Raw genomic sequence first — 13,295 nt, forward strand, 5'->3', positions numbered from 1 at the left:
TTTCAATAAAATATTCAGTAAGTGGAAATGCAAAGCAGCTTTTTTTTAATAAAGTGGCTAGTGCTTCTAATTAAGAGGTTAGTAAATGTTTCCTTATAATTCTTGAAAACAGTTCCCCCTTTGTGCACACACAGTTTGTGTAATGATGGTAGAAAAGCAAGAAATGAAATTCACTTCAATGCTGAGTGGTGTTTGTGATCCAGAACTTGTCACTCACCATCATTAACTGCCCTCACTAATGAAGCTGAATGTCATCAATCCTGATCACTTTCTAATAAATGGTATTTAAATGTAATAAATGAATCCAGTTTACATATCTGGTATAGATGTATGTTATAGTGCTGTAGCTAATACCACTGGGGCCACTTCCAGTAAGTTTGAGTTTGCTCAGGTGCAGACGGCAATGTAACATTTTTTCCTTACACAGTTTTCCAATCCCTCCTTTCCAAAGCAGTCTCATTTTTTGGTGATTTTAGCACTCCTTAATGAATCTACTTTCATATTTCTCTCACTACAAGTGCAATAAAATGTCATTTGGATCCTGTTTGTATGTGAGGCAGCCAGCTCAGAATTTTTACAGACTTCTCTCTCTCTCTCTCTCTCTCTCTCTCTCTCTCTCTCTGTAAAGATAGAGGAAAGTTTGTCTATAACCACGACAGCTGCTGAGAAAAGGTCAAGGCTGTCAATGTGAGGACAAATGGGCCCTAGCTAATCAACACCAGACACAGCCATGTCTGTACCATTATAATCGCCATAGAAAAGCATGACATGAATTGTGATGCTCTGGAGCAGCTGCATATGAGACTAAGAAACCCAACATGCCTAATACAGTATGCCACCACAAACACATCTAGAGTGGCAGGTGGCAGTTAGGGTTAGGTGCCAAAACAGTTGCAAAAATGTCCAAATGTCTAGTGTTACAACATCTCAAAAGAGGCTGTGCCTGCAGACAGGGGGAGACAAATCCCTAATTAATACTCATCATTTTAGGACAAATGTTTCCAACAGGACCAGAGTGGTTTAAGGGAAGTGGTCAGATTCTGTAAATAGTTTAAAAGTGAGAAGGAATCCAAAGCCAAACTAGAACAGGGAATGCTTACTCTCTGGTAATCAGTCAATCATTCACTCACTCAATCGATCATACAGTCCCTAACACACACACACACACACACAAACACAGTACTTTGAAGCAAGGGTCATGTCATTACGCAGAGGATTTGACCCTCAAACTGGACAGGATCTGAGAAACAGGGCACTAAACTGACAGTTTCTCTGGGGTTCCCACAGTTACATTACTGCCTTACAGCTGCTGGGGCCTAAAAAAGGGCAAAGCTCCAGATGTGTTAAAGAAGACCATCAAAACGAGCAGAAATATTGGTCACTCTGCTGTACATGCCCATACTACATGTTAAGAAATGGAAGGTTTAAATGCACATATGACTACACAGAGGTGGGTACAGCAGCATGAATCTACACTCTTTTCTAATAAATTGACCAGTGAACAGACTTACAAAGTCTGTTTCTAATAAAAGTGTGGAGGAGGAAGGTGTTTCTGATCATATCTGTTTTGTGGTGTGCCTAACAACAACTCTTTTCTCTAGTAAAATCACAGTAACATACAGCCTCTAGAGGAGCTAATAAAGGAAATGTGAGATTAAATCAGTTAAAGCAGGAGGTTGGCTGTGGTAATAAATTCATCCTGGGGTGGTGAAAACAAGATCTGAGAAAAAAGAGAACAGAGTTAAGTCTTTGAAAATGAGCAGAGAAGGAAGAGAACCAAGCTAAAATTGCAAAAAAATTAGAGCAGGGAAGACAACTGTAATAAAACTGCAAATATAAGCATGGAGAAGCTAGAAAAATGTGCTATAACTTTGAAGTCTGTAGATGGAAGCTAACATAGATGCATTGGGGGAAAAACACATCTGTGTGGCTCATTATCATTTAAAGGGACAGGGCCTAATTTCCCAAAAACATCTTAATGTTAAGACCATCTTAACAGGGAGGGAGGATGATCAAAGTGATGCTCAACATACCACTGAATAATCTTTGTTCCAAGATGCTTTTGGGACACCCAGCCCAGGTCATTCTGAACAGGGCTGTTTAGACAAGGGGAGAACACTGCTGTGGGATTTTGACTAAAGCATGTCACGGACGTTTCATTAAGAACCAGAACTGTGTTCACTTATAGGAAAGGGGTAGAATAATGTCCCCTTAAAAATAAGTTTAAGGACAATAAGGGTGTTTTCTGTGGTCAGTTTTCATGTGCTTAGCACTGTGTGTGTATAACATTGGCTAAACCTGGAAGCATCAGTGTTGAGAAGTATTCAGCTCCACTCCTTTCAGCAGGTCAAGAGTCTGTAATCTGTAATTATACACTTCAGCAAGCTTTAAACATATAAACAGTGACACAAACTGGCCACAATCACATCCTGGAAAATACAAGCATGTCATTTGTTTTACATATTTTTTTTATGCACTACATGGAAAAAAAGCTTGTGGTCAGCAGCTCACCCAAAATTTCTTCTGAAATAAAAGGTATTCATCTAGAGTTTGTCCTTTCTTTTCTAGCAACAGCTTTTACTTTCCCTAGATGAAGGACCACTGCTGTGAGGATCTGATAGCCTCCAGCCTTAATCTTTTTAGTGAGGTCAGTAGCTGATGTTGCAGGATTCATTCTGGATCATAAACACCAGACCACTTTGTCCCAAAGGTACTGGATGGAGCTCCATCGTTCCAGAGAATGGAGGATTTATCAGTTTATTCAGATAACTTAAGCCTGGAGTTAATCCCAACCGACAGCAAAATACCTATTGGACATCCCTCAATTCTGAGCTTAGGTTATTTGTTAAAATTGTGAAATAGACTAAAAGGACTGTGTTGGAGGGAAAGACAATTACAGCGTGGCACCACCTTGTGGACAAATCATGTAAATAACTATAGTGTCAACATTGGAAACGTAAAAAGGCAAATTGATGTAAAATAATAATCATGAATAAATATATCATGTACACTATCCCTCATTAGGCGTAATTATTGTGGACACAGATATTCAGTTCTTGGGAGTGATGGAAATCCCTCCTTTTTATGGGATTTGTGGCTGGATCCACAAATAATGGATGACGACTGAATGCAATCAAATTCAGACTGAAATGTTTCAGTGTCTATTCTAAAGGCTTCTGAGATGATTAAAGACTGTCGCCGCAGCAAAGTTTCAAAGATTCACTCTAATATCCTTCATCTCAGAAATGTCTGACCATGTAGTGTATTTTAGTGAAATGCACAGATACAGCATTAGTTACTTCCATCAGAAGCAATTGAAACACCTACAAAACACTTCAACAATATAAACCTTTATTCGTGATATTAAACAGCCTTTTGTTATTTGAGCATTGGTATGCTGATGTGCTTGATTTCGTCCACTCTGTTCTTGTGCATCTGGAAGGCAGGGGTCACCCAGCGTCCACAGGAGCACTGATCACCATACCAGTTAAAGGAACCGAGTTTAGAGCTGCATTTAGGACAGAGGAGCTGTAAGAGACCAGTCACACAGATTTACACAATACACAGCACAGTTCCAAAATCTGTCAAAAACATCAGAAAACCTCAAAAACCTAATACACTATCAATTTTTAAAAAAATATTAACAGATAAACCCCCGCCCCCTCGTCTGAGTCTGTCCAATCACAGCGCTTGACCTGAGTGTACGGTTAAAGGGAGTTAAACAGACCTCCTCACTGCTGAGCCCTCAGGTTGGGGGTTGAACTGCAAGTGGCTCATTATCATTTAAAGGAACAGGCGCTGAAACCGGCCGTTCCGAACAAGGCTGTTCAGGGGGAGAACACGGCTGTGGGGTTAGATCCTTGTGGTATTTTGACCAAAGCAGGTCACGGATGTTTAATTAAGACCCAGAACTCTGTTCACTTGTGGAGAAGGGGAAAAACATGTCCCATTTATGTGCAGCCACATTTGCCTTCTTTACAGGGTCCATTCTTCTTGAGACTTGCTAATTTTTATCTGTTTAATTGAGAGGGACACTTTTAGGGCGAAGCCAGGTCTTGCACATTTATTAGAAGTCTCATTCTCTCTGCAACTTTTATGCACTTTTTAAACTCAGTTTTTGTAAAGCCCTGTTTTGTCACATACTTTCTTTTATCATTCCCCTTCCTTACACACGCGCATTATCTTAAATCTAATCACCTCAGAAATGCACCTTCTGTCCAAAACTTGCATTCACTACATGTGAGTGAATGTGTTTAGATTTATAAAACATGCCTGGCCTCACTGTTGTTTCCAGTTCCACAGGATTTCTTAGGGATCTAACACGCTTCAATCTGATCATCTGTATTTATGAGCAATACCTGTCCATCCATGACACCAAGAAGAGCCTCCTCCATCCACTGCACCGGCTCGATGAAGTACGACGTACATTGTGTTTGATCTCCTGCAGGACATCCACCACCGGCTCTTTTATGAGAAAAAGCAGACGCTCCGCTCCCCAAACTGTGACTCAAAATGCTGGAGTGGCGGAAGAGAGTTCGCCTGTATGATTTAACAAACAAACAAAAAGGAGACAACAATTGTGCTTATATTTATATTTACAGCATTTGACTGACTTATACACAGCGACTTGCAACTTTAATCATGTTACACATGTAAGCAAAGAGTGTTAGGAGTCTTGACTAAGGACTCTTACTGCTATAATATAAATAGTCTGCTACAAGAAGGGCAGCACGGTCTTTTATGTAATTAACAGTGAGACACACTATAGAAAGCGCTAAAAATATAGCAAGTGAAGTGAAATGTAACAAGAAGAATTTAAACAGAAATCTCACCTGCATTTTCGACATCTGTAGACCGCTTCAGCGTTTTGTGTCTGTGCTGGGTCGGCAGCGAATACATCTTTGGGGATATTCTGAAGCTCTAAATCCAAATAAACATCCGTGTTGAAAGGGTTTATTTTGGATATATTCTACACATTATTTTCATACATTTATTTCTGTATTTTAGAAATGTAAAAAATGGCAAACTTGGGTTCATTGTATGATAAAAACTTTTTTTCCTGACAGAAAGAAATTTCCCTGAAATGTAACTATAGAAATCTCCCTGAAATGTAAAGGTGTGTGATAACAACTGCTCAGAAATGAGTCCATCTTTCTCAGCATTGGCGCTTCCATTAGGGCACTGCTGGTTTGCTCCCTGGTGATGCCTCAACCACCTGAGGCCAGGAGTTCTAAGACAGCACAACAGGCTACACTCTCTGGGTGGGAGGGATGCCTTCCTGATGTGTTCTGCTGATGTGACAGCCACATGGGACTATCTGATGATTTTGCATTTGTAGCAGTGTGAAAAGAGGCTGTGTTTGACATTACAAAAATCAGAGGGACATATGGGGACTGTGTGTGGGTATGGGGGTTGGGTGTGTGATGGGTAATCTGCTAACTGCTAATGGAATGGAATTGATGGCAACTAATTTTTACAATCAAATTGTCAAAAATCAGGATATTAATAAAATAAATAAATACATAAATAAAGTAAGCAAAAAATATCTGAATGTCATATATATATATATATATATCAGGCACATGATTATACAAATATGTATATGTTAAGTACAAAGCAAAATAATATCATCAGAAATGTTAAAGTCTGCATGAACCTGGATACTTCTCAGTTAATTTCTTCAGTCTAAACTGCTTGTATAACGGACTGTTTGTGTCCAGTTCACATTCCATAGATTCATACAAGGCCAACTGGTCCAGAAACTCCTCGTTCATTCTGAAGAAAAAAAAACATGTTAAAATATAAAGCCCTAGCTATGTAGTCTGCAAAAGCAATGCAGTTTTTTGTACCCACTTAACATCAGGCTTGATTTGTTGGAGCTTGGTATATGCATCCTGCAGACGCAGCTTCTGTGTCTTCATGAGGTATGCAGTCACCACCGCAGCACTTCTGCTTTGACCCACATGGCTGAAACAAAGCAGAAAGAAACCGTTAAACTTTATCTCTGACAATGAGTCAAAAGTGAATGCACTGAAAAGGGGCCAGGGTTTTAATAATCAGTCATATCACAATATGTTTGTATTTTTATTATAACAGTTTCTAGACTTTCTTAAATATGATGAACATTTCCTGGTGCATGTTATGCATTTAAATTTCAAGCAAATTAAACATTAATACTGGATTTAAATCAAACTCTAGTTATTACTGCCAATTCATACTGGATACATATTTGACAATACCATGAGACTAAAAACAAATTTATACTGTATTATAATCATTCCACTGTTATTACACTCAAACTGTAAACACTACACATCTCATATTTATACTGTAAATGAATCACTCCAGTTATTCAACTGTGGATACAATCTACTTCATTGAGGCTGGTGTAATTACAGTTATTTGTTATGTATTTTATTTATACTGTGATCCTGTAACGTACCAGTGAACAATAACAGATGATGGTTTGTCTGAGAGTGTAGTGAGAGCTTCTGTTATGTAATGGACACAGCCATCCAGTCTGCTGAGGAGATCTGTAGACGAATCATCCAAAGCATTGACGAATTTTGTGTGAAAGCCGGAGATATTTGGCTCCTCGGAGTCCACAGTGAGGATGTGAGTGATTCCTGCATTGATCAGTGCATCAGTGTCCTTCAGATCCAAGACAGATCCAATATAGAGTCCAGGCTCAATGGCAATCATAGTGCACCCATATACACATATAGTCTGGTGGAGAACTTCTAGGAAAACCAGTAACAAAATTTAAAAAATAATAATAATAATCAGATATTTTTTCTTTGGTATGTGGAAAGAGATACGGGGAGTAAATAGCTCAAGTTAGCACCAAAATTTTTATTGAGTTTCAGGAGATTTTTGTAACAGAAAAATATTTTCAGATGCATGATAAAGATTAATAGAGCTCTTAATTACTGTATTGTGGTAGACCAATAATTACAGTTTTCACAGTTGGAATGGCCCAAAAATCAAAGCAACAATGTAAAAAAATATGGACAATGAATATACAGAACATGGCATTCGGATCTACAACTAGAGTTTAAAGACCCACTCCAGTGAAAAGGTGTTTAGCTTAGTTGCCATGTGTGTTTATGCCAGAAGAAATACCAGCTACTTCTAACTTAGTTTGAATCATAATTTCATTTAAGTAACAGCGTTATTTATGTTGTTTTAGGCTCATTTATAAAGTGGATACAGTTTATTAAAGTGGTTAGAAAAAGCACTCAAACGATTAGTAAATCGTTAAATTACTTCTCATTCTCCACTTTCTTAATGGAACTTTCCTTCCACCTTAAATATGCAGCTCTTATATTATGACGCCTGAGGCAACACAATGTAACTGCGGTACACTTAAGGTAGAACGCAAAGTTTATTACTAAGACGAATGCTTTATGAAATATTAGCTTGTTATGAATATTTAAAACATCTCCTTTTTAATTAGATATAAAATCGCTATAAAACTATTATAGGGAAACAGAATGAATAAAAAAGACAATTATAATCAGCATCGTGTTACCTGGTTCTGTACAATAACAGATCCGGTGGGGACTAAAGAGTGAAGCTCATCAGTTCCGTTTATTCAGAGCTGTGGAGTTGTTCTCTTTCCAGACACTAGAGGGCAATATATACAAACTCAGGATATTTGTCTAAAAGTTTTCAGACTGACGTTAGCTAGAGTCCTTCAGCATTGTGCTGTGGAGTTGTTGAATTGTGTTCTCTGGAGAGATGGAGCTCCATGAAATACCTTTGGTATGTCTGAATGCCATAAAATCCTCACAGCTGTTCGAGTATAATGCCTTTCACATGTAACACTCGTTCATTTTCTCACAGGTATGATTTGGGTGGTGGTGGATCATTCTCAGCGCTGCAGTGACACTGTCATGGTGGTGGTATTTTATTGTATGTTGTGCTGGTGGATCCGACACTATAGTGCTTCTGGGGTTTTTAAACCCCTGTGTCACTGAGAATAGTCCAGCAACCACAAATATCCATCCAACAGCATCATGTGTCCACTGATAGAGGACGAGAGGACAACAAATACAAACTATGCATAACATATGAGCTATTGTCAGCTACTTTACGTCTGAGGTGGACCAAGTTAGGTGTGTCTAGATTGGACATCGGCACTTCTGTGTCTGATACACTTGTACCAGCACAACACACACTAACACACGGCCAACACGTCAGTGTCACTGCAGCACTGAGAATGATCCCCCACCCAAACCATACCTACTCTGTGGAGGTCCTGTCACTGAAAGAACATGTTGAATGGAAGAACACAAAAATTACAGAGCAATAGATGGACTGCTGTCTGTAATTGTACAACTACAAAATGCTTCTGTATAGTCAGTGGAGCTGATAAAATGGACAGTGAATGTGAAAACAATTTAGAGTATAGTGGCTCTGAGCTCAGACTCAGATGTCTGAGTTTCAAGACTCACTGAGAAGTTTCAGCTCCTGAAATAACTCTGCAGACAGTTAGTTCCTCCTGGAAGTTGAGACACTTCTCCTGTCCCTAACACAGTGAGATACTCAAGTATTTTCTCATGGCCAAAAGTGTGTGGACACCCCTTTAGCCCACATATGGATGCTTGTCCCTCTTTATTGCCCTAGCAGCTATTCTTTGGAGAAGGCTATACACAAGATGTGGGAACATTCATGTGAGGATTTGACTGCATTCAACTACATCATGTGGGATTCCTGTTAGTGATGGATCCCAAACACTTCTCCATATAATCCCTATAGGACTGGATGGAGCTCCATCACCCCATAGCCCAGTTTTGGGGAAAATACACCTCTTTTGCTAACACTTGTTACTGAGCATGGCTGCTTCAGACTGTCTGACATTCAGTCAGAAATAGATGCACTTTTAAATGTTAGGTGTACAAGTAAGCTTTAAAGTATTTTATGTTAAGTATAATTCATTCATTATCTGTTCATTATCGGTCCAGAGCCTACCCAGTCCTTCACAGGGCAACACACTCACACATTCAGACACTTTTGAGTCACCAATCCACCGAGTGTTTTTGGACCATGGGAGGAAACCGGAGCACCCAGAGGAAACCCACGCGAACACAGGGAGAACACACCACACTCCTCACAGACAGTCACCCGGAGCAGGAATTGAACCCACAACCACCAGATCCCTGGAGCTGTGTGACTGCGACACTAACAGCTCCGCCACCGTGCTGTCCGTTAGGTATATGCTTTATGCCAGTTTATGACAACTGTTGTGTAGTATTAAAAAGAACAATTATTATTTAATTCAAATATATATGAAGAAGTTGAAAAGTGGTGAGTGAGAAGAATTTATTGGTCACTGCCTTTGTTATGAGCTCCATTAAGAAAGTGCACTGCAGAATGCACTCCATCAATTTGGCTGTTCTTGGGGATAATATTGTTTCCAAAAGTATGTGTGAGTTTTGGTTTAGACAATTTAAAGATGTTAATTTTAATATTATGGTGATCATGAATGTAGTGTATTAATACTTCATTTTTAGTTTTTTGTTTGTTTGTTTGTTTTTAACTAAGTGAATATAGTGAATTCTAGCACTATACAACAGTTACCATAAAATACCATAAAAAAGGAGAATGTTTATGTTTTGAATTGCAGTTATACATTACACAAATATGCTTTAAAACGTATTAACAGTGTCCTTCGCTCTTTTCGCTTAGAAATCAGGGTCACTTCAGTTTATCCTGAAGCAAATCAACTCAAGTTTCTCTGAAGTCATCATGCTTTGGCCTGAAATCCTCCACTACTTGGAGGACTGCCATTTTCTCTCACAGAGCAAAGAGAAAAGTCTTCAGTATTTGATTTTGCTGGATCTTTCCAGCTCTAGTCTTACGGAGTGGAAGTGATGAGTTGCTATATGTGCAATCCTGCCCTTTTGCTTGGGTTATTACTGTCTCTGATGTTGTCTGTGATAATAGACGATGCTCTGACATTTATCTAAAAGCCGGTCACTGAGGAGCAGTGGTTATATGCCTGAGCAGTGACATTTCTCATTAAATGCTACTTATTAATCCTTGGGTTCATGCCTGCCTGGAGGTTGTGGGTTCGCTTCCCGCTCCGGGTGACTGTCTGTGAGGAGTTGGTGTGTTCTCCCCGTGTCCGCGTGGGTTTCCTCCGGGTGCTCCGGTTTCCTCCCACAGTCCAAAAACACACGTTGCAGGTGGATTGGCGACTCGAAAGTGTCCGTAGGTGTGAGTGTGTGAGTGAATGTGTGTGTGTCTGTGTTGCCCTGTGAAGGACTGGCGTCCCCTCCAGGGTGTATTCCCGCCTTGCGCCCGATGATTCCAGGTAGGCTCTGGACCCCCCGCGACCCTAAATTGGATAAGCGGTTACAGATAATGGATGGATGGATGGGTTCATGCCTATATTCAGTATTTCTAAATATAGTTGTCATAAGGTAACCAGAAGCTAAGGATGAGATGAGCATGTTGTATATTTCTCCCAAGAGCATACACAAAATGATTTATACTAGATAAGAACAAGAAATATTTAGAACAGAGGTGCCCAAACTGTTGGCCCTGGGGACACACACCAAAAGGTGTGGTGACCTGAGGTAGGATGAAACATTAATTCATTCATCTTCTGTAACCGCTTCATCCTGGTCAGGGTCATGGTGGGTCCAGAGCCTACCCAGGATCACTGGGCTAAGGACTGGAACACACACTGGACAGAGTATCAGTCCATCACAGGGCATCACACACTCTCACCTATGAGATAAAATAAACAAAAAAAAAACAATGAAGTGTGAGAAATGAAATAGTGAACAAAAAAGAGTTATAATGTCGTTTTATTTATTTAATGGTCTTCTCATACCGTGGCAGCACTGTGGGGTCTCTGGTATTGAAAGGGCTGTGTGTGGTATTGGTAATGCCCTTTCCATTCACATCATGCCCCACCCCCCCCCCCACACACACACACACACAAACATGCAACTAGGTGATGCTTTGTGGAGACGCTATGTCTGTAAGGAAGTGCCTTGTTCAATAAAGAGCATTAGAAAACTCGCAGTGAGGTAAAAAAATCTTCCTATTCATCTTTGACCTCAGGCCACTACAGTAATTTAATGAGCACTATGCATCCACAGATATTCTCTAAGTGTCAGCTGTTGTGAGGTTTCTGTATATTCTCAGTTATAATTCACAAGTAACCTCTAAGATGTTCGATAGGTGTAATGTTTTTCTGAAATATGACGGGTAAATCACTAAAGAGTCGGGTCAATCACAAAACAAGTTAGTTATTATTATTATTATTCATTCATTCATTCACTCATTCATTCATTGTCTTTAACTGCTTATACAGTTCAGGGTCGCGGTGGGTCCGGAGCCTACCTGGAATCACTGGGCACAAGGCAGGGACACACACTTGTGGGGGCGCCAGCCCTTATCTATTATTATTATTATTATTATTATTATGTTGGCTAACTGGCTGAAATTAATATCTGATTCCCAGAAAAGTTTTTTTCTTGAGCTTGCAGTGAAGGATCCACAGTTATTACCAAATATATTAATATGAATTTAATTTAGAAATGTTAATTTCTATGAAATATTCCAGAAAGAAAATGAATCAGAATCTGGACAATTGTACATAACATATATGTACAAATAATTAATAAATTAACAGTTTTATACAACAGTGCTTTTTCTTTTGCTCTTCCTTTCCAGGGCCAGTAAAAATATAAAAGGGCCGGTAAAATTCTAGGGATGAAAAATGTTATGCTGGACACTGCATACAGTTTTACTGTGTTTTGCACAGTATATATGTAGTGAATATCAATTACCTTATCAATACACACTCTCTGTATTAATACACTGTTTTTGACGCACTGGGTCTGTTTTCTTGCTTGTCTTTCCCATGATTCCCAGTGCCCTTTCTTCCTGGTATTGAACTCTGAACACAGTGCACTAATCAGAGCCCAAGCTTCGCTGCCCGTTCATAAGGCATGTATTCCAATGAGAGGTGATGAGAGCCGTGGCCTGGACATTCCTTGACTACAATCGACTTTGCCCTGCTGCTTCCTTTCCAGAGGGCGTCCAAGTGGGTCCTGCTCCAGCTGCGGGCCTGGGGTTTACTTCACTGCCCCCTTAAATGTGAGAGTTTCCTGGTACAGCATCCTCCTGGGTTTGTCTATTTTTAATGAACCGGACCATGTTTCTTTATATAGTTCACTATTTTTAGTTCATTGTGCCTTATTTATAATCAATTCTACACTAATGTATTCACAGTACATGGCACATCCTCCTGGAGGTGAGTTTTTAGTCAGAGCACGCTTTCTTATATAACATGTTGTTTTCATTCCGTTTTGTTAATTTTTATTGTTGGACAGTAATGTCCATGCAGTATGAGTGTCTCAGCAGAGTTTTTGTATATTGTGTGTTATTTATAGTTGATTGTGTTTAATTATTATCAGTTCCAAGCTAATGTACTTACAGCACACACAGCATCCACTTGGGATTGCCAGCTCTATTTTTATTTATTCATTTATTTATTTATTTGGTACGAAGTGTTATTTAAAAATTATTTATTGAGGTTTTTTTTAATCCATTGTAAACTAATGGATTCCTAAAATAAACTAATTTCAGGGTGGAGGTGAAAGGTGAGATTGCAAAAAATAAAGTTTTCAATGACTCTGTCATAACTTTATTTATTTTCACACTAACAGTTAATTGACTAATTCAGTAACACTCATTTATTTTATTTGTGTAATAAAAAGTAAACACGGTGGTGCAGCAGGTAGTGTCACAGTCACAAAACTCCAAAGACCTGGAGGTTGTGTGTTCAAGTCCTGCTCCAGGTGACTGTGAGGAGTTTGGTGTGTTCTCCGTGTCCATGTGGGTTTCCTCCGCGTGCGCCGGTTTCCTCCCGCGGCCCAAAAACACACATTGGTAGGTGGGTTGGTGAATCATAAGTGTCTGTAGGTGTGTTTGTGTGTGTGTTGCCCTGTGAAGGACTGGCGCCCCCTCCAGGGTGTGTCCCCGCCTTGCGCCCAATGGTTCTGGGTAGGCTCTGGACCCACCGCAATCCTCACCTGCATAAGCGGTTACAGACAATGAATGTATGAGAAATGTAGCATCACAGAGTTTTTGGGCTGACAGACCTATGAATGAGGAGAGAAAGCATCCCAGAGCAGGCATTTTTATCATCATGTACTGATTATATTTTATTTTATTTTATTGATAATACATAATAAAATCCGGGACAAATTATATGTTTTGTGAAGATGGATTTATAAAGACGCTGTGTTCAGTTAAATGTTGATAAGCTTGTT

General features: G+C 39.5%; 1 protein-coding gene and 1 long non-coding RNA gene across 2 annotated transcripts; one reads left to right on the forward strand and one right to left on the reverse strand.

Moving 5' to 3' along the window:
* Positions 1 to 3,331: 3,331 nt before the first annotated feature.
* Positions 3,332 to 7,617, reverse strand: dusp12 (dual specificity phosphatase 12). Its single transcript, XM_066686331.1, has 7 exons — positions 7,532 to 7,617; positions 6,443 to 6,740; positions 5,854 to 5,967; positions 5,657 to 5,775; positions 4,833 to 4,920; positions 4,359 to 4,539; positions 3,332 to 3,528 (listed from the first exon to the last, which is right to left on the reverse strand). Exons 2-7 carry the CDS (start codon positions 6,700 to 6,702, stop codon positions 3,379 to 3,381), a joined length of 912 nt encoding a protein of 303 aa, XP_066542428.1. The 5' UTR covers positions 6,703 to 6,740; positions 7,532 to 7,617; the 3' UTR covers positions 3,332 to 3,378.
* Positions 7,618 to 7,681: 64 nt separating this feature from the next.
* Positions 7,682 to 12,480, forward strand: LOC136686644 (uncharacterized). The gene is made up of 3 exons (XR_010800344.1): positions 7,682 to 7,764; positions 8,967 to 9,214; positions 11,893 to 12,480. It is a non-coding gene; the product is annotated as an uncharacterized lncRNA (long non-coding RNA).
* Positions 12,481 to 13,295: the final 815 nt, after the last annotated feature.

This window comes from Hoplias malabaricus, chromosome 1, assembly GCF_029633855.1.
Source record: "Hoplias malabaricus isolate fHopMal1 chromosome 1, fHopMal1.hap1, whole genome shotgun sequence".
Classification (NCBI taxonomy): Eukaryota; Metazoa; Chordata; class Actinopteri; order Characiformes; family Erythrinidae; genus Hoplias; species Hoplias malabaricus.

Coding starts and splice junctions, on each gene's coding strand:
- dusp12 (XM_066686331.1), bottom strand. CDS start 6,702: ATGATTGCCATTGAGCCTGGACTCTATATTGGATCTGTCTTGGATCTG. Junction 4,540..4,832: donor TACAGATGTCGAAAATGCAG/GTGAGATTTCTG, acceptor TAAATCATACAG/GCGAACTCTCTTCCGCCACT. Junction 3,529..4,358: donor TTGGTGTCATGGATGGACAG/GTATTGCTCATA, acceptor GGTCTCTTACAG/CTCCTCTGTCCTAAATGCAG.